This window comes from Ochlerotatus camptorhynchus, unplaced genomic scaffold (genome assembly GCF_037179485.1).
Source record: "Ochlerotatus camptorhynchus isolate MF236.1 unplaced genomic scaffold, CSIRO-AGI_Acam_v1.1 ptg000465l, whole genome shotgun sequence".
Lineage (NCBI taxonomy): Eukaryota > Metazoa > Arthropoda > Insecta > Diptera > Culicidae > Ochlerotatus > Ochlerotatus camptorhynchus.
In genome coordinates this window covers 75,826-97,218 of record NW_027040951.1, presented here as the reverse complement: position 1 = coordinate 97,218, position 21,393 = coordinate 75,826, and the positions used below count along the sequence as shown (strand labels likewise).

At 42.0% G+C, this 21,393-nt stretch overlaps 1 protein-coding gene across 1 annotated transcript; it reads right to left on the bottom strand.

Moving 5' to 3' along the window:
- Positions 1-8,700: 8,700 nt before the first annotated feature.
- LOC135712202 (uncharacterized) lies at positions 8,701-10,016 on the bottom strand. Its single transcript, XM_065235163.1, has 4 exons — positions 10,002-10,016; positions 9,660-9,939; positions 8,961-9,620; positions 8,701-8,843 (listed from the first exon to the last, which is right to left on the bottom strand). Exons 1-4 carry the CDS (start codon positions 10,014-10,016, stop codon positions 8,701-8,703), a joined length of 1,098 nt encoding a protein of 365 aa, XP_065091235.1.
- Positions 10,017-21,393: the final 11,377 nt, after the last annotated feature.

The following is a 21,393-nucleotide window of genomic DNA, read 5'->3' as shown; positions in this document are numbered from 1 at the left end:
TTCGAGGCTATGGTGTGCTCCCCGACGGTGATTTCTGCCCGCTGTACCGCTTTACAGTTACTGACCAATAACACTTCCGTTTTGTGGTGGGCTATTTGCAGCTTCGCTCCTTTCATCCAGTTACCAATCATGTCGATTGCCTCGGTTGACAACACTTCCACCTCTTCCAGCGTCTCGCCTGTTACCGTCAAGACGACGTCGTCCGCAAAGCCAACGATCTCAACTCCTTTGGGCAGTTTCAGCGTTAGCACGCCGTTGTACATCCCGTTCCAGAGCGTTGGACCAAGGATGGAGCCTTGTGGAACTCCCGCTGTGATCCTAATCGATCTCTGTCCCATGTCTGTCTCGTAGACCAGAACCCGGTTCTGGAAATAACTCCTCAGGATCCTGCACAGGTAGTCAGGGACCCGCATTCTATGCAGTGCTTCGGTGATGGCCTCCCAGCTGGCGCTGTTGAACGCATTCTTGACGTCGATCGTTATCACGGCGCAATATCGATCTCCTCTCCGCTTCTGTTTGGACGCCTTTTCAGCTCTCTCGACCACTGTCCGAATTGCATCCACCGTCGATCTCCCTTTCCGGAATCCGAACTGCCTCTCCGACAATCCGTGCTCACTCTCCGTGTATTTCGTCAGCCTGTTTAGGATGATCCTCTCCAAGAGTTTTCCGAGTGTATCCAGCAGGCATATAGGCCTGTATGATGCTGGATCCCCCGGCGGTTTTCCTGGTTTCGGCAGCAACACTAGCTTCTGTATCTTCCACCTGTCAGGGAAGTGACCCTCGTTCAGGCATTTCTGCAGCACCATCCTGAACATGTCCGGGGACGACTGGATCGCCGCTTTCAACGCTACGTTGGGGATTCCATCCGGACCGGGAGCTTTCTTCACCTTCAATCCTTTCGCCACTACTACGAGCTCCTCGTTGGTGATTTCGACGTTATCTCCCTCTCCTTCTCCGTACGGTGTAGGTGGCCAGGTTGTTGAGTCGTGCTTCGGGAAAAGTCCTTCCACGATGACTTTCAGCTTCTCTGGGCACATTTCAGCGGGCATCGTTGGACCTCTGATCTTCGCCATCACGACTCGGTATGCGTCGCCCCAGGGGTTGGCATCAGCGTCTCGACACAGCTCCTTAAAACAGTTCGACTTGCTCTGCTTAATCACTCGTTTAAAAGCGGCCCTGACCGCTCGAAACACTTCTCTTCGTTCCTCTCTGTCTGCTTCCGTTCTTGCTCTCTGAACACGTCTTCTGGCTCTGAGACAACTAGCGCGGAGAGTACTAAGTGCCTCGTTCCACCAGTAGACTGGACGCCGTCTGTTATTTGGCTCCAGTTTCCTCGGCATGGTCGTGTCACATGCTCTCACTAACGTTTCTGTCAGCTCGTCCGCATTTAGATCTATGGGACTCCCGTCCACACGAAGTGCCTCAACGAACAAATCCTTGTCGAAAGCTTTCGTCTTCCACTTTCGGTCACAAGTTCTCGTCCTCCGTACTGCCACAGTATTCCGTTGACCGATGCCATATCGTATCGCCTGATGGTCGCTATGGGTATATCCTTCGCACACTCTCCAATCCATGTTTGCCATCAGCGACGGACTGCAGAAAGTAACGTCGATAATGGATTCTCGGCCATCTCTGCGAAAAGTGCTGCTGGTGCCTTTATTGGCCAGCATAACTTCCAGTTTTGCCAGAGCTTCCAGCAGACTGTGCCCTCTTGCATTGGAACACCTGCTTCCCCACTCCACTGCCCAAGCATTGAAGTCTCCTCCGATGACTACCGGTCGTCGTCCGACCAGCTCTTCGGTAAGTCCATCAAGCATCTCGTGGAACTTCTCCATCGTCCATCTGGGGGGTGCGTAACAACTACACATGAAGATTCCGTTGATTTTGGCGATGACGAAGCCTTCGTATGAGCTCGCAACCACTTCTTGAATGGGGTATCTGCCCATAACTTGTATAGCTGCCATCCCAGCTCTATCCGCAACCCAGTTACCGTTATCGGGAGGGACTCGATACGGTTCCGCAATGATTGCAACGTCGCACTTTGTTTCTGTTGTCGACTGCCACAACAGTTGCTGAGCAATATCGCAATGATTGAGGTTTATTTGGGTTACCTCCATTACTGTTGGCCTGCCATCGCCTTTTTGTATGCTAGGCATTTGAAGCCTCCCGTCGTATGATCGTTACCGTCCTCTTTTTTGCAGAGCATACACCTCGGATGCTTCGTGCAGCCTCTTGCAATATGGCCTTTCTCTCCGCATTTCCTGCACAGATCAGATCTGTCAGGGCCATTGCAGTTCCTCGCCTGGTGACCGAATCCCATGCACTTGAAGCATCGCTCCAATTGCTTGGTAACCCGAGGAGTGGCTTTCAGCGAGCACAATGACCAGCCAACCTTGACCTTGCCCGTCTCCAACAGCTTATTCGCTGCAGCTGTCGAAAGCCGTATAACCGCCGTTTGCATGCCGCCGTACGCCTTCCTCATGCGGATTGACATCGGGACATCTCCCAGATCGCAGTGCACTCTCAACGCACTTCTTAGCTCCTCTTCTGTGGTGATCTCGTCCAGGTCCCTGCACTCGACCACTGTCTCCTGGGATAGAGCTCTTACGCTCGCCCCTTCACCAAGAGACTTTTCAACGAGCTCCTTGTAGGCTGAGCTCTTGATAGCAGGATCCTTCTTCAGCTCAAAGAGGATCTCGCCTTTCTGGGTTCGCCTGGTTTTCACCACGTTCTCTCCTAGTTGCTTCAACTCCGGATCCTCTCGTACCTTCCGGAGGAGTGCTGCATACGACGTTTTGTCCTTAGCTTCGACGATCAGAGCATCGCCCTTACTTCGCTCCCGACGAGTCCTGGGTATCTCCTTCTTCTGTTCAGCTTTCTTCTTCACGTCTTTTTCCTTCCGTTTTTTCCACTTCTCCTTTGGCTTCTCGACGGTACGCCAGCCTTCCTCCTTGTTGTCTTCTTTGTCGTTCTTGACTTTTTTCAACTCCTCTTCCTCTCCTGGAGTTTCCCTTTTCCTCTTCTCCGAGCGTGGATTTCGAGGTTCCTTTGGCGTCTCCTGTATTTCAGCTGCTGCTTTCTCCTTGGCCTCGATCAGTGCCCTTTCGGCAGTTACGGACCTCGTCCTCAGCGCATCCTGTTCACGTTCGGCAGCAATAATGGCGGATTTGATGCCCGTCACCATTTCCTTTATTGCCTTGTGGACGTTGCTCTTATCCTTGATGAAGTCATGGAGTTCATTGATCCTCCTCCTGACCTCCATCAATTTGGTCTTCCCAAGCTGCAATCCTTCTTGGGGTGTGCTACTGCTGGATTTCGGTGTGAACACCTGGCTTAGCATAAGACCTAGCTCTCCTTGGTGTCCTTGCTGCTCACCTTGGGGCTTACTGCTGCTGTTGGAACTCGCTGTTGCCTCCAGGTTCAACACTGGTGATCTCTGCAATATCCCGCTCCTTGCGAACACGTTCGCTCCTCCGTTTTCAATTTCTGGCGTCTTGCCGTCGTCCTTCATATTTTTTTGGGTTTTCTCATTTTCTTCTTTTTTGTTTTTTTCTCCGTTTTTCTCCATTCTGTTGGGTCCCCCCTCCGGGCCGCTATCTCCACTCGTTGTATGTAGTCGCCTATCGTGATCCCATGGTTATCTATGCAAGCAGGGAGGCCATGCTAGGGTTGACACGGTCCTTCATGGGGGCCGTGTTCAGAGCCAGATCGGCGTAAGTCAGGAATGTTACATCTGAGTCTACTACTCACCAATCACCAATTGGTGACGAGTTTTGAACGTATCCGGAGGCCTGCCAAGGTTTTACCGGGACGGGGGCAGCCGCACTATTAGCCCACTCGCCATTTCAAGAAGGTGTCACCCTTCTTTACTTAGGGAGCAGAATAGCACGACTGTCAGCCCTGTAGCGTGGTATCCAATCCATTGTGCCGTGTCGTGTCCATAGTTCCATGCCGTATCCAGTATGCCGTAATAAGGATCTTACTGGCGTCGATCCTAATGTGCCGGTTGGCACTCCTGCGGGTTGACGAAGCATTTCCTCGATCGCCGTGTTATGGTTACCGCGCCAGTGTTCGCGTCGCACCCCCTCACTTTGCTATTGTCAGAAGGACAACATTGCCCAGGCTACACCACGGGGAGGTGTGAGGTAGGAACTTGTGAGGACCAGAGATAGGAAAAACGCTCTTCCCAGGTTGTCAATTCACCATTTGTAGCCCGTGTGTGTGTGTGTGTGTGTGTGTGTGTGTGTGTGTGTGTGTGTGTGTGTGTGTGTGTGTGTGTGTGTGTGTGTGTGTGTGTGTGTGTGTGTGTGTGTGTGTGTGTGTGTGTGTGTGTGTGTGTGTGTGTGTGTGTGTGTGTGTGTGTGTGTGTGTGTGTGTGTGTGTGTGTGTGTGTGTGTGTAAGTGTAAGTGTGTGTGTGTGTGTGTGTTTTTTTTTTTTTTATATAGTAAGGTTTAGGAAAGCTTCAAGAAGCCTGGCCTGTAGTGAAGGTGGCACGGTGTGGTATCCACTAGTTGCCTAGTGCAGCTCCACTAAAACCAATTCCTTACTCTCTCCTCTGCCTGGATCCCCCCGGGACCACTGTGAAGCGACTACTTCGGGGGGTGGCTGTGCTCATGCACTTGTCGTACTCTCAGCGCTAGCTGGCGTTGCTAGATCGCTGCTCTTCTCTCCATTTACGCTGCAGCTCTGACATAATCTGTGTGACTGCCCTGCTGACGGCATTCCAAGAGTCCTCCTCTCGACACATTTCATCAACGACATTCTCCACGTTAAGGACGGGCATCTCCGTTCGCACTGCCTCGAACCTTGGACAGTCAAAGACCACATGCTCCGGCGTTTCATCGACGTTGCCACACTCCGGACAGAGGGGTGACGCTGCGTGTCCGAACCGATGCAGGTATTTCCTGAAGCAGCCGTGGCCAGACAGGAACTGCGTTAGGTGGAAATTGACTTCTCCGTGTTTTCTGTTCACCCAGGTCGAAAGAATCGGTATTAGTCTATGTGTCCATCTACCGTTCTCCGTCGTGTTCCACTCCTGTTGCCACTTAGCCAATGACTCCACTCTCACAACTTTCCGTACTCTTCCGGCTTCTCTCTGCCTGTAGCACTCGCTGTCCTCCGCCAGGGTGATGCCGATAGGGATCATACCGGCGATAACGCATACTGCTTCCGACGAGATGGTTCTGTACGCACTCACGACTCGCATGGCCATGAGCCGGAACGTACTGCTCAGTTTCCTTTGGTTCTGCTTCGTTTCCAGCGCTGGAACCCAGGCTGGACCTCCATATCTCAGTATCGATGATGACACGCTGGCCAGAAGACGCATCTTGCTACTGCTGGGACCAGCGTTGTTCGGCATGATTCTAGCTATCGCGTTGATGGCCTTCGAAGCCTTCTCACAGGCATATTCGACGTGGCTGTTGAAGTTTAGCCGGTCATCGATCATCACTCCCAGGTATTTTAACACACGCTTCGAGGCTATGGTGTGCTCCCCGACGGTGATTTCTGCCCGCTGTACCGCTTTACAGTTACTGACCAATAACACTTCCGTTTTGTGGTGGGCTATTTGCAGCTTCGCTCCTTTCATCCAGTTACCAATTATGTCGATTGCCTCGGTTGACAACACTTCCACCTCTTCCAGCGTCTCGCCTGTTACCGTCAAGACGACGTCGTCCGCAAAGCCAACGATCTCAACTCCTTTGGGCAGTTTCAGCGTTAGCACGCCGTTGTACATCCCGTTCCAGAGCGTTGGACCAAGGATGGAGCCTTGTGGAACTCCCGCTGTGATCCTAATCGATCTCTGTCCCATGTCTGTCTCGTAGACCAGAACCCGGTTCTGGAAATAACTCCTCAGGATCCTGCACAGGTAGTCAGGGACCCTCATTCTATGCAGTGCTTCGGTGATGGCCTCCCAGCTGGCGCTGTTGAACGCATTCTTGACGTCGATCGTTATCACGGCGCAATATCGATCTCCTCTCCGCTTCTGTTTGGACGCCTTTTCAGCTCTCTCGACCACTGTCCGAATTGCATCCACCGTCGATCTCCCTTTCCGGAAGTGTGTGTGTGTGTGTGTAAGTGTGTGTGTTGTGTGTGTGTGTGTGTGTGTGTGTGTGTGTGTGTGTGTGTGTGTGTGTGTGTGTGTGTGTGTGTGTGTGTGTGTGTGTGTGTGTGTGTGTGTGTGTGTGTGTGTGTGTGTGTGTGTGTGTGTGTGTGTGTGTGTGTGTGTGTGTGTGTGTGTGTGTGTGTGTGAAAATCTCTACAAATTTCATTCAGAGAATTTTAATATGTGGTCCATGGGACATATGCAAGTCTTTATTATGCACTATGTATTATTATTGTTGTTCTTACAGAAAATGCTTAACCACATATGCATTGAGTGGCCATTCAATTCTTACCTAAGTCCATTTAGCTAACCCCCCCCCCCCCATCCCCCACACCATCAATGTAAGAATGTCTTTTCTTATATGACACTTACGACAAGTTTGAAATTCCAGCTCCCCCCGCCCCCCAAAATGGGCTCGTATATATTGAATGATTCCTAAAACATACATCTTGCATTATCAAACAGCATTTAAAGATATTATGTTAAAAAAATTAAGCGAAAAAAAATGTCCCGATTTTGTCAGTGTCCCGTTTTTGTCAGCCTTAAATTCATCAGGGGGCTGACAAAAACGGGGCATTACTGTATATGTCGTTCAATTGAGTGTAACCTACACATTAACTGAGCTCTAGTCGACATTCCGGCGAAAAAGCTAAGATAATCCGACACCAAACTGGCTTCTACCAAATCCCAACCCAATGTTGACCCGACAACAACACGACATTGGGTCTACATCGACCTTTAATTAGCCTTACATTGATCCGACATCGAGTCGACTTGTCTGTTCGGAACAATTTTGCTACCTTTCTTCCATACTCCACTGTCGTATATCAAATGATAGTGAGTGACTCAATTGACAGTGACAATGAGCTTCGAATGAGAAAGAGGCTCTTCAAATGATGGTCATGTGAGAATTTGTTTACACAGAATTGATTGAATGGTTGTATTGGTTATTGGTTGTCTTCAATCGAATGATATGAAAATTTACAGCACTGGTTATTACTCAGTCACATCTAGCTTAAGTCTTGCATTTATTTTCATACATCATTATGGGTGAGGTCTTTTGTGTCAGTTACACACTTAGAAATTACTAATTTTACACGTGATGGAATCCGTCTTTGACATAAAAGATGAGACGTAAACAAACATGTCATGTAATATTAAGTGCTCCGAGACTGAAAAGTTCGTTGCTCGACGAAGAGTACGTTTGATTGAGCTCAAATTTATGTCAAAATTGACGCTCGTATAGAGCTATTTGACGTTTAATCGGCGCACACTACTGCACCATTTAAATCGAACGAGTGCGAGCAAGAGGGAAACAGATTAGTGGGAAAACAAACCGTTCATTCATTCATGAGTGCTGGATAGAGAAAGACTATTAAACGTCAAAAAGGTCTATATGTCATTCTCAGAGCACCTAAATTTAAATGATTTTGTGTACGGGACCTTTTTTGTACGATCTTCCGTTCGTTATACTTTGGTACGATCACGACTTAATCCCTTATTTACCTTTGATTATGATGCGAGATCAGCATACATTATAATCGCTCGTTCTCTATTGTCGGTCTAGTCGGAAAACCCCACACGTGACGTTCTGTTTTGCTCTCGTTCTGTACGTCAAACATAGCGCGATTTTTAGCACATCATTGTGCGAATACAGCGCACTATGTCCGACTCTATGTTTAACATTCAGAACATGAGTAAAATCAATTTTCAAAAACTTTACTATTCTCTATGAAGTTCTTCGTTTTTTGTTTGTGAAGCTCTTAGAAACATCTTTAAACACATCCAAAGAAATTTGAAACAGAGTTCCATTCGTGTTTCAAACTCGCTCAGAAATAAAACAGAATAGTCGAGCAGTTGCAAATCTGGTGCAAAATAGTGCTCGAATAATTAATCTGCAACTCAGCATTGCGAGAGATGCGTTTCTGTTCTAGTTTCAAATTAACCACTTTATTCGAGCACTTAAAATGACATTTACTACTACTCGAACTTTGAAATAAAACATTATTTTGAGGTTTTTTTTCTAGAACCTCGAGAAAAGTAGCCAACATTTGTGCGTTTCATAAAAAAATAGAAATTATTTGGTCCAGTTTTGCTTGACGAAGTGGTTAATTGAAACAGTCCTTATAAAATACAACAGCATTGCGAACGGCCTAAAAGAAGAGAAGAGGTGACAATACGGGGGCAAAAATGAACCACTTTTCTGTCAAACGTGAACCAACTCGTGATTGGCTGATTTGATGTGCGTAAGATAGAGATAGACATAGATAAAAATAGAGATAGAGAAAAAAAAAATAAAGAGTAAGAAGCCAATTGTCACCTCTTCCTCTTAGTTTAAAATGAGTGCGACGTATGCCGGGCAATATGATGATAACTATTTTATTTTATTGTGTTGTCTCATATTGGAGGACCTGAAATAGTTTGGTGTACTGCGAAGTGGAGCGAAACGTGATATGATTCATTTCTTAATTCGTTTGATTTATTTCTCATCTATAAACTTTTTAATTACTAATTGTTCTATTGCTTCCATGTTCTACACTTATGACTTTAATAGTTTTTGAGCATTTAGTAACAAATATATTAACTAGTGATGTAATTAATGGTCGCAGATCGTTCCTCCTACTGCTCCTGCTGAATAGTGAGCTTCTGCTCCGTAGTTTCCTCCAGCCGAAAAGTGTCCCTCTGATCCATAATGACCAGAGGCTCCATAATGACCAGAAGATCCATAATTACCAGAGGCTCCATAATTACCAGAGGATCCATAATTTCCAGAGGCTCCATAATTACCAGAGGCTCCATAATGTCCCAGAGAATCGTACGCAGAATTGCCTGCCCCAATGTATTGTCCACCACCACCACCACCACCATAATGGCTTCCACTAGAATAGCCATGCGAACTGGCTTGCAGATGCGATCCATGGGATTGATGAACTCCGTGATTGGAAACGGAGATGTGTCCAGTCGTTGCCAAAATTGGGCTATGTGCGGCATACAGAGGTGTAGATATTAGTGGAGCACTGACTATGGGTGTGTAGTGCTTCGTGATGTACACCGGTTTGGTCACTATAACAGGTTTGGTTACAACTACCGGTTTGGTAACTACTACTGGAGTTGGCACTCTCACTGGCACTGGGTAAGGATGCGGAACTGGAACTTGCACATGTTTCGTAACAGGATATGGGACTGCCACCGGTACTGGTCGATCAATTGGAACTGGATAAGGTTTCTTTACAAACACTGGATATGGTACTGGTTTGGAAATTGTGATGGGAACTGGAACTGTCTTCTTGATGAATACGGGATATGGTTTGGGTACTGGTACTGGAAAGTGTTCCTTGATCGTTGCCGTCAAGAATGGTTTCGGATAGCTATAACTTCCGTGATAACCGTTGTGAAAGTCCCCGTGGCTAGAATATCCACCACCGTAGCCGTATCCGAATCCAGATCCATGAAAACCTCCATCATAACCGTAACCATGTCCATAAGAACCGCCGTAGCCTCCACCATAGCCAATTCCTACACTTTTCACAGATCCTTGAAATCCACCATCATAACCATAGCCATGCCCGTACGATCCTCCATAGCCAAGTCCTACGCCTTTCCCAACGAATCCACCCGAGTTGCCTCCATGCAAACTACCCGAAAATCCATGTCCTCCTCCGTAGCCAAGGCCAAGGGAGATGTGCCGCTTTGCGGTTCTTTTTTCTGAGCCTTCCGAAAGCGATGCATCCTCTTTCTGAGGCTGGACGGATTTGCCTGTGTTTGAATTCGGTTGCTCAACGTCTGCATCTCCAAGGACAGCTCCTGCGGCTAACGTCACTAACAGGAACAATACCTAGAATAGAATAAATTTGAATCACGTGGTTGTACGACTTCTATTGCTTTCCACAGTCTCACCGTTGGGCGTTTCATTTCACTAGAATCTACCACGCCTATCAACTAATCCTACAGAATCAGTATCACACGATCTGCCGATGAATTTGATACTGCCAATGGACTCCGAATCGGTCCTAAGCTTTATACCTTTTCCTAAGCATGTCTCCCAGTTTGGGTTGCTAATGGGTAGAGCATAAGTTTCCGAGTCTTGTCAAGTGACTTCCACGCATTAGATCATACGCATGTCATGCTGCACAAGTTATCGTGGTGCACCGCGCTGGACGGTAGATCGGCGTAGAATTAGCATATAATTACATCAATCAATCCATCACGATGGACGACAGACTGGTGAGAGATCCTCCGAGGGTCGACAGACGAAGAGACGAAAATACGACAAAATAAAAGCTTATCATAATTATGCTCGCAAATACATGCAGTTCTCTGCTTACTTAGGGATGTTCAGTTATAAGTAAATAAGTTTTAAATTGAGCTAGATCAGTCATCAACACGTCAATTCTGGGTTGCTGACACGTGAACCTGTGCCATTCTGCTGAATCGAGTTCCATGATCCTTAGCCACCCCTAAGATTCTTTTGGTGAACGCATTCACCGATCCAAACAGCTGTAGCAAACTCAGATACATATCGAGGGGAGGAGAAGATAATCGAGAAATAATCGTTCGTCACTTGCACTTTCAACGCACCTGGTGAGCTATGTGAGGAATGCAATTTCGCATGCGTTCAGAAGGATGTGAGCTATTTTTCCGCGACTGAGCCGTTTTGCCACATGGCACTATTTACCTACTGATCGATATGATTATGGGCCGATCGGGTTCAAGCTTGCGAGTGACTCGGTGCACTTTGTAGAGGAACCTTGCACATATCAGCTATTTGATATTATAATGAGATGCACATGTACATTGTGCGTTGATAAGACGTACAGGGCGAGAGTTGAGGTTTCAGTCAGACAGACGACATACTAAGCGAGCGGGGACATACGGATTATGTAAGACCGATAATTGAGCATAATGCGTATCACCCGGAATGTTGGGCGCTGCGGTATCTTGTTTACCAAGTTTGTCATTCAAGCTAATTTGAATAATAGTGCTCAGAGATATGCTAGATGCTGTGGCTTAGTGCACTATAGTTCTAGGGTTGGCATTTTCTCTGGAATTGTAATTGTGATTGTTTAATTATATACTGTGATAGCAGTCTGCGAGCTGAGCGTAAAGAAATTGATCTAAATAACAACTATCATTCAATTACATTAAGAGGCGCTTTATTTTTTTTCAGTAACAGCGTTGTTAGATTGAATTGAGTGCAATATGACTTAATTGTGTTTAATTACTCTCAATCGATTGAAAGAGAGCATTAAGAAATGTTGTCTATTGAGAGCGTTCTATTATAATGGGTAACCTATGCCTGCTTTGCCAGTAAAGGATTTGGACCGGGCCGACGATGATGTGGAAAGTTTTGATCAACTATTGGTCCTTATTAGGCAGATGATAGAGTACGGAAATGCTAAGATAGAGAGGAAGATTGAGTCCAGCAACTCAAGTTCGGGATTTTAACGGCTTGTATGAGTCACACGCAAAAACTGCTGAAGAAGTGCGGTGGAAGAAGGATGCTGCTGGTAAACTACTGAAGTCGAATGATCTAATTCTCACTGGCTATTTATGGCAAAGAATCAGTTCAATTTAACTGGTTCTTGGGCATTAAAGTTGTGCGTGGCATGAAGATGGGTAATTACGGTGTTTTGTATCATTCTCACCCCAACAAACAATTCAGAGTGCATACATATTGAATAAATGCTGTGCTGTACAGTGCTGAATAAAACGGGATGTCGAATTATATACTGAAAAAACCTCATTGAGAACGATAGATACGCGTTTATTCCGTTGTTTCTGATCTGATTAATTTACAAGTTAAAAGCTATATTAACGTTGACTGTCTTCTTGATTCCATACCAGAAGTTTAATCTAATAACATACTGAATAAGTGTAATTCCCTGTCCAAGGATGAGGGGCTTGATGATGATTGGTCAAGTGTCGCTATGATTTTTTTTTGTAATTTGTTAAAATTGTAGTTTTTCTCCAGTTCAATGATTTGAAAGGTTCATGCGAGTTAATTTCACGGAGCCGTAAATTGTAGTTTTATCATATTTTTAATATTAGCATAAAATAAAATAATAATTTTAAATTCGCTTTTGTAATGCTAAGCTAATAGTTTGCTTTGAGTGTTAAGTTAATTTATAAGAAAGTTCTAACAGTTTTTTTGCACTTCGAAACTTGACGGGTCATACCTCTAACATAGTAGCAGTGACAGTGTCGCATGTCCTAACAACAACTGCCTGCGACTAGTGTTCGAGGGACCGACAGGGCTGAATAAGGGTCAATACTAACAAAACTATAACGCTAACATGACCCCGAAACTAACATTCATCCATTGCACTAATAGTTATAATGTAGTTGTAGTTTCCTAATAACCCATTTATCACAGACAAACAGACATAACACTCGCAGGTTGTTCATCGAATACGCATTTGATGGTCAATTTGAGTGTTTTTGGTTGGTGGTGCCGCCACCTGTGGCGCGCACGGTCGGTTCCCTTGCGTTTGACGTCTGCACACTAGCGCCATCTGTTCAGCGTACTATCCATCACATGATACTCAACAGATGGCGGTAGTGTTTTAGTGACTATGTTTTGTGGAGAGAAATATTAAATGTGTTTTTTTCTGTTTGTCTGTGCATCTATGTTTCTTTTTCGTTGTGTGTGTGTGTGTGTGTGTGTGTGTGTGTGTGTGTGTGTGTGTGTGTGTGGGGAGGGGGGGGGGGTTAATGTAACCAATACTAATACCTTTCTCTCTGTTTGCTGTGCTACTACAAACAGAGAGTAGCAATTTCAAATTTATATGTTTTGTGGAAGCTGACATTTGTGCCTTTGAAGTTTCACGCTAAAGCTTCCTTAGAGTATCACCTTAATGATTCCCATTGGACCTTGGGATGATCGGGAGTGCTGATAGGTATTCAGTTTCAAGCAAGCTTTTATTGAATATTGAGCAGCCCATATGATGTATTCTAGGATAGCTCAGATGGCAAGGCAAGCGGCTGGTGATCGGAAGGTACATGGTTCGGAACCCATGTAATGGACATGTAAATGTATGTAATAAATTTTCTAGCATCTGTTGTGTGGTGCGTGCCTCGTCAGAAATAATGGAAACAATCACTAAAGGAAAGACAACTCCGTCTGTTGTGTCTCTCTACCGTTCTTTATTTTCGGGTTAATTTTCCTGCAGTCGAATAATCGTTTAATAAATTAAATGTATATAATAGTGTCTAATTTGAACGTTACTTCAAATGATAATCAAGCGTATACATCATCGCTATCTAAGGAAGAAGATGTCTTATAAACGCTGAATAATAAAAAAATTTGATCGAATGAGCTCTGTTAAAACTCAAGGAAGTCGAATAAAAGCTTCTCAACAACATGCCTTAACCAACACCATGATGTAGTTGAATAAATTCTCCAGATTTGTGTGAACAAAGCCAGAACAGAAGTTATTATTAAAAATTGTACAAGTATTATTAAGCATACAATTGAATAAAATCGTCAAGAATTTCCTTATTTAGAAAATTGTATAGATTTTTCTCCTTTAGTTTACTTAAATCTTTGGTTTTTATTTGTTAGGTAGGTTCCGATTCAACACATTGTAGTTTCATTTTATACTTATGATCTTGACTTTTTTTTACCTAGGGATGAGTACTTAAGGGGGTTAGATTTTGATAAGTTCTTTAGTGGGAATGATACTGATAAAGACAGTTTTGCAAAACACAATTATTTTGTACCTCATCATATTAAAAAAATAAATTTTGCATCTCACCTAAAAAGATTAATCTTTAATTTTCCTGTACCATAAGAAGGAATGTTTTAACCCAAGAAACTTCTCAGAATATACCTAGTACACCTTTAATCAACCATTTCAGCGTAAATAAAAAAAGCGCGTGTTTTGATACCCTCGGCACCACTGTGTGGTGGTGTAGTGGTAAGTGTGATTACCTTTCACCCCAGCAGGTCTGGGTTCAATCCCAGTCGGTGCCGCTGGGATGTTCTGAGACATAACAACTCTGATCACGCCTTCCTTCGGGGAAGTAAGGCCATTGGTCCCCGGTTCATGAATTGATGGGTCGATAGGTAGGGTCTAGGTGTGGAAGCTGCCTCCCTGACGTCGGTAGCATTGGTGCTCAGCACGGAAAACAAGATCGACGGAAATAAATCAAGGAAAAAAAGGCCGGTTAATAGTAGTTGTAAATTTGAAGGTTTCACCCAATTTTGATGAACTTAGAGTTATTTACTTTTCATTAGGAAAAGCGGCTGGAATAGATACTTTTAACACAGACAAACAGACATAACACATTGAATATTTCTCACTGTAAAACATCGTCGTTAAAACATTACCGCCATCTGTTGAGTACACTGTGGTGGGTAGTACGCTGAACAGATGGCGGTAGTGTGGAAACGTCAAACGCAAGGGAATTGACTATGCGCGCCACAGGTGGCGGTACTACCAACTAAGATACTTTTAAATTGACCGATAAATGCTTGTTCGATGAACATATTGCGAGTGTTATGTCTGTTTGTCTGTGCTTTTAATGCTAGAGATATTCAAGATTGCTTTCTTGTCCTGTCGGCCACATTTTACTGGACCTTATTACTGAATCATTTCAAACTGGACATTGTAACGTTACATTCAAAGTGTTTATATGTTACTTTGTAGTCTGTTAGAGGCAACCCGGGGGCAAATTGACAAGTCCAGTACATTTCCAGAGTATCCCGAAAATTTGGTGCTGGTGATTCTGTCAAACACACAAATTTCAAAAGTGTTATCAGAATAGGGCGAAAGCGGAAATAATCTACAGTAAATTGAATGTAATTGTAAAGTTAATCTTATTGCATATACATAATCTGTTTAAGAATCTTTTTTGTGTAGGCACGTATGTCTTTGAGCAGAACAAAACCAAAAACTTAAACATATGATTTGTAAAATGAAAATATGTGATTGTCATCGAATGAATAGAAACAAATGAGAAATGAGCGAGGATACTTTCGATCTTCTCGACGCTATTGATCTTGTCGTTCTTGTAAACAAAGAAAGAATGTTTTTGCAGCCAGTAAGAGCGTACTAATTATATTCAGCTAGTACTGCAAAATATACAATTTGAGGTAATAGCTTAAAAGAGTACAACGTTAATACAATCAACCGGTGGAAACTACCGATTTTAAATTGGCTCACTACTGGACTACACTATGTTTGATTTGATTCGCTATGAAAGTTTGACAGATAAAATGAGGGGTTCGTGGATTTGTCTACGTTTCTAGGGGTGCATCTATTAGCGTGGGGCCGTAGAGAGTACCAGAGCTGAGCCAAAAAGATGAGCACGTTTCTTCGGGACCTTCTGGTCTTAGAGTTCCCGTAAAAAATCCAATAAAAATACAATGATTTTCATTGTCATTGCAACCATGATATTTACTGTCAAAACATTGGTTCTCAACAATGAAAATTATGGTATTTAAGAAATTTACAGTAAAAGAGGGGGGTTGTTAAGCATCTTAACAATAAAAAAAAACTGATACAGAAAATCGTTCTAGAAGATATTCTAGAAAATTCCACTTTCTCATAATCACTATATTTTTAAGAGTTCTTCATGGTTTTTGAGTTGAAATTGTCACTGTTCCCACAACTGTGTAATTAAATAATTAAACTGATAGGCTCATCTGTTTCTTGAAGTTTCAAGTTAGGTGGGGAACAATGTTAATGATACGGACGGGTGTAACAAAATACAACCACTAAAATTTATTCATTTTAGAAGCTCACTGCTTACACGTATACAATTTTCTCGTCCATCAAGCACAGACAATGGACTAAAATTCAATAACTTCGAAAAAGGGGAAACTATTCACCCATATCGCGCCGAAAAGCCAACCGGACATGAACACCCCCTAATCCTGGACCCAATGCGTCCGCCTGTAGTCAGACTCACGAAACAGTCTGCAATTGGCGACCGACGCTTTCTTGGACATTGTGCGGTTCTATCTTTCATTCCTGCATGACCAGCCACCTGCCACCTGTATTCGCGGAAACACCAAAATCAGCGCAGCTTTAGTGCTAGCAGCTGAGGGCCTACCAACAAACATAAATTTTCTACGCAAAATTTTCTTGGACCTCCACGAAGAACTTGGAATTTCACAAAATGACGCCTTAGAAGACCTGAAGTCATACCGAGCAGTCTTATCCAGCGAACGTACACAACGACTGCAGCAAACTAGGGAGGCCGCACGGAAATTCAACAGCCCTCAAAATTTTCATTTACATTGACGAACTCTACGGACGGAATGAAAGACGACTCTCTCCTCGCAGAATAAAACTATAATCTAAGTAGAACTAGTCTTCCAGAAATCCCTTCGCCTTCTCATCAGAATGTGACTGAAATTCTGGTAAATAATAATAAAGAAAATATTTTGTAAGCCGACGCAACAATTTCATCACATAAACAGAATGCGACTGAAATCTTCGTTTACTGCCAAAATTTTAATCGCATGAAAAGCCCAGCCAAAAATGAAGGAAATATATAAAAATTTATTATGCTCATCCTTTTCGGTAATTCTGGCAACTGAAAAAAGCTGGGATGAAAGCGTTCGAAGTGAAGAAATCTTTGGAAGTGCATTTAATGTATTCAGAGACGACAGGAATTTTCATGCGTCTCATAGCTCTTTCGGCCAATATAACTCAGAAATCATCTCTACAGAAAAATGAAATGAATTTGAGCATGTTTGGGTGAAATCTCACATAGCAGGTAAAACACACGTGTTCGCTTCATGTCCGACCATGCTCATAAAAAAAACTTATGAAACATTCTTCCAAAATGCTGAACAAATTATATCTCAACTTCCTCCTGCCATAACTTTTAATGGCACATTAGTACAGTCAGAACAAGTAATTGCAGTTAAGTTTAATGATTATTTCGTAGACAGTGTTTCATTGATTAATCAAGCTATTGAATTGGTCGACGAACCTGACGAAATAAAACAGCCAGTTAATAGTAGTTGCAGATTTGAAGTTTTTCACCTAATTACATTAGATGAACTTAGAGTTATTTGTTTTTCATTAGGAAAATCGGCTGGAGTAGATAATGGTAATGCTAGAGTTATTCAAGATTGCTTTCATGTCATTGGCCACATCTTTCTGGACCTTATTAATAAATCATTGCAGAATGGACATGTGCCACACATTTGGAAGGAATCCTTAGCGGTTCATATTCAAAAAGTTGCTCGAACGATTTTCGTCCCATCAACATGCTGCACACATTAGAGAAAATCTTAGAACTTGTTGTTAAAGGCCAGCTGTTGGAGTATTTGAATAGCAACTCTTTGTTGATACCAGAACAATAGGGAAGGGCATTCTTGTGAAACTGCATTGAATTTGGTGTTAGCAAAGTGGAAAGACAACTTGGAGCGTAAAGATACGATTGTTGCTGTTTTTTTTGGATCTGAAACGCGCTTTTGAAACAATTTCTAGGCCCTTACTGTTAAGTCTACAATCAAGCGCTTTGGAATTACGAGTACTGCATATAAATGGTTTGAAAGCTATTTGTCTGACAGAACTCAACGGACTGTTTTTAATGATTCTGTTTCCAGTCCCGTGGGGAACAACCTTGGAGTGCCCCAGGGAAGTGTATTAGGGCCCCTTTTATTTATTATGTAGATTAATGACTTGCGACGTGTTTTACGGTTTTGCGACATTAATCTTTTTGCAGGTGATACTGTGTTATTCATTGCAGCTAAGGACTTAGAAGTTGCCGTCTCACATTTGAATGAAGATTTGCAGTATCTAAGTTGATGGTTGAAGTGTAAGCAGTTAAAATTGAATACAAGTAAAACTAAATTTATGGTAATTTCGCGGAATCGATTAAATGAGAACGTCTCTGTTGTAATTGATGATGAGACTATTGATCGCGTTCAGGAGATTAAATATCTTGGCGTGATTATTGATGACAAACTTAAGTTCAACTCTCACATTGACAATGTCATCAAGAAAATTGCCAAGAAGTATGGAATTCTATGTCGATTGAAAAACGATTTAACTATTGTCAGTAAATACAGCTATACAAATCAATCATCTCTCCTCATCTAGACTTTTGCCCATCCATTTTATTTCTGTCTAATGCAACACAAATATCGAGATTACAGCGCTTGCAGAATAAAATAATGCGTTTGATTTTGAGATGTAATAGATTCACTTCATCGACTTTGATGCTAGACGCCTTACAATGGTTGTCGGTGAAGCAAAGAATTGTATATTTGACTATGGAGTTCATTTTTAAAGTAGTTAACGGTTTGCTGCCTCGATATTTGTGTGATCGAATTGAAAGAGGAAGTGACTTTCATAGATATAAAACTAGAAACGCGGATGAAATAAGAAATGTGGTGTTCTTGACTTATGCTTCACAGAATTCATTATTTTTTAAAGGAATAAATGTTTTCAATTCGATGCCTAGACACATTAAACGTTCAACAACATTAGCAGAATTTAAGAGACATTGTATTTCACACGTTAAAACTGTCTTTTGAACGGTTATCCAGTGACAAATTATGTATCTTGACGAAGTTATTATTAACGGATTATTTTGTATGGATAGCTGTCATAACGACTTTTTAATAATTATTGTAGCACTGCAAAAACTATTTTGTTCGCCACGATGGTGATGATGGATTTTTGATATTTGATTTAATAGTAGTAGTAAAAAAAATAGTAGTCTACAAAGGTTTGAGCCTCGTGCGCGTATTACGGATATAGAGGACTGAATTTAACATTTGATAAAAAAAAGGAATTTTGAAGCTTATTTGGAAGATACCTTGAGTTAGTAGTAAGTTTTCTGGCAAATGTTGGGGGTTCGTGAGCATTCCTGACATTGCTGAAAATTATGATAGCATCATATTGTGGGGTTGCTAGTGTAATAGGATGCTTTGTTGTTTGTTCACTAACTCTTGATTGCTTGTAATACTAATGAATATTTTAGGTGGACAAAAAGGCGAACTAAGAGGTGGACGCTTGAGCTTTTCCACATTTATATCGCTGTGAAGCAACTGTAAACTCTAGAGGGAATTTATATCTGTAACTGAAACCAGTTCGATTTTGTTTGCCAACCTGGTTAAAATGTCATATTTAATTATCTTAAAGATAAATCGTCCAGCCCAAACCTTTGTAGGGGTAAAAGGTGGGACCATCATCATCAACTTCATTCTGGACTCTGTGAATGTATCTTACTCCCAGTCTTTGGGGATAATGAAACATTGCAGTTCATTGTCGACAAAAACTGCTAATTTAGGATTGAACCAAATCAATCACATTAAGAACCAACCAAATTGCTATTTAGACTTCTTACTTACGAATATTTATGAAGATTTCCGTTGTGACCGAATCATTAAACCCATTGTGGACTAACGAAGTGTTTCACACGGCAATTGAATACAGACTACGAAAAAATCAGACATAAATTAAACACCGTAAATTGGCAAATAATTCTAAGAAATGAAGGAAATTTCGAAACTGCTGTAGATATCTTATTCCAAATTTTATCAGGAATAATTTCGGAAGAAATACCTTTGAAAAAAAGACGCTTCAGAAGCACTAAAAATCCAGTCTGGTATAACAGCCAAATAAAAAACTTAAAAAATCTAAAGCAGAAAGCACGTTAACATTACAAAAGAACACAATAATAGTGAAAATTTGGCTATCTATTTGGACATATGCGATCAACTGGATTTAGCCACCAGTAATACATTTGAAGAATTTAATTCAAAACCTGAACTTGAAATAAAGTTCTGTCCAAAGAAGTTCTTCAATTACGTAAAAACTAAATTTAAAGCTATCTTTTCCATCAATAATGCATCTTGACCAACGTGTCGGGGAATAGCTCGGAAAAAAATTCAAGAAATTTATACGACATTTTCTGAAGAAGATCGCGACCGGGATTTTTTTCCTTATTAGAGATTTGAATAGATTTTTCTCCTTTATTTTACTAAAACCTTTGGCTATTATAAGTTAGGTAGGTTTCGATTCTACACATTGTAGTTTCATTTTTATACCGATGATCTTGACATTTTTACCTAGGGGGAATGATTTTTTTTGGGAATGACACTGATGAAGATTGCACATTGTAGTCGAAATACGTATCTGTCATGGATACCAAAATTATTAAAGTGGAATAAAATGGAAGATAACCCTTTTTAGAAGGATTATGGAGAAATTTGGGAATAAAGTAACAAAAAACAGACCGGAAGAAGTTGGGTCACTGAAAGTACCCAGGAAGAATAAAAAATCCAATCGACATAGAAATTATTGACAAAGTCCTGGAATCGCTTACCACTCGCTTCTTAACGGAATCTTTTTCGTTTTTATTGGAAGTAGAACAATTATTGCTGGCTGACGACATCAATCTGACGCACACTTGATAGATGTTTTGCCGGAGTTTGTGAAGTTGTTAAGAATGTACCTTACCATTCCCGTGTCGTCAGCTACGGCTGAGAAGTCGTTTTAGGGTCTTAAGCGACTTAAGACTTATCTACGTTCAACCATGGGACATCAAAGGCTGAACTCCATTTCTTTATTACATTTTCATAAGGACATAGCTAAAGGCAAAGATATCTAATTAACAAGATATCCCACTAATCAATTCACATTGAAACAGTTGGGAGTCGGAAGAGGTCAATTTCATGTGCTGTGTACACTTGGCGTGGAATGACCCATATGTATAGTTAATCTATTGATTAGTTTAAGTTAAATTTGAATTCACATCTCTAAAACTTCACCAAGTTCATGTACCAGATGAGTTCAAATTTTTATTCTTGTCAATGTCCACAAAATTTAACCCTTGGATCATTTTCGTCAATGCCATAGAACTCTTGTTTTGTAGATAATTCTGAGTAGAATTCCAAGGCAACCTTGAATAGGATTCAATACAAATTTTAATGAAAATTCATAACAGCTTTTCACGTTAATTCTTAAGGAATTTTGAGTAAATTTGGACGAGAAGGAGAATTACACCATGATCATTCTGAGGAAGATAATACAAAAGAGAAATCTAAGGACATTCTGAGGATCGGAAACTGGAGCATATTTTCATGTGAGTTTTCGGAGAATTCATAGGATTACAATTAAATATGAGTATAATTCCTATCGAACCTCAAATGAATTCGGTCAAACATTCCAAGAGAATTAAATAAAAATAAACATTCAATTGGAATTTTTAGAATAATTCCAACGAATTTCTTAGGAATATCCTCAAAAAATTCTGAGCTAAATTTCAAGTGGATGTCGAGGAGTATTCTAAGGATATTCCGGTGTAATTTTTTCAAAAG

What these genes read in the sequence shown, in the direction of transcription:
- LOC135712202 (XM_065235163.1), bottom strand. An exon ending in ATCGTACGGGCATGGCTATG is followed by an intron (nt 9,621 to 9,659) that starts GTTATGATGGTG and finishes TGAAAAGTGTAG; the next exon opens with GAATTGGCTATGGTGGAGGC. An exon ending in AAGCCATTATGGTGGTGGTG is followed by an intron (nt 8,844 to 8,960) that starts GTGGTGGTGGAC and finishes GTAATTATGGAG; the next exon opens with CCTCTGGTAATTATGGATCT.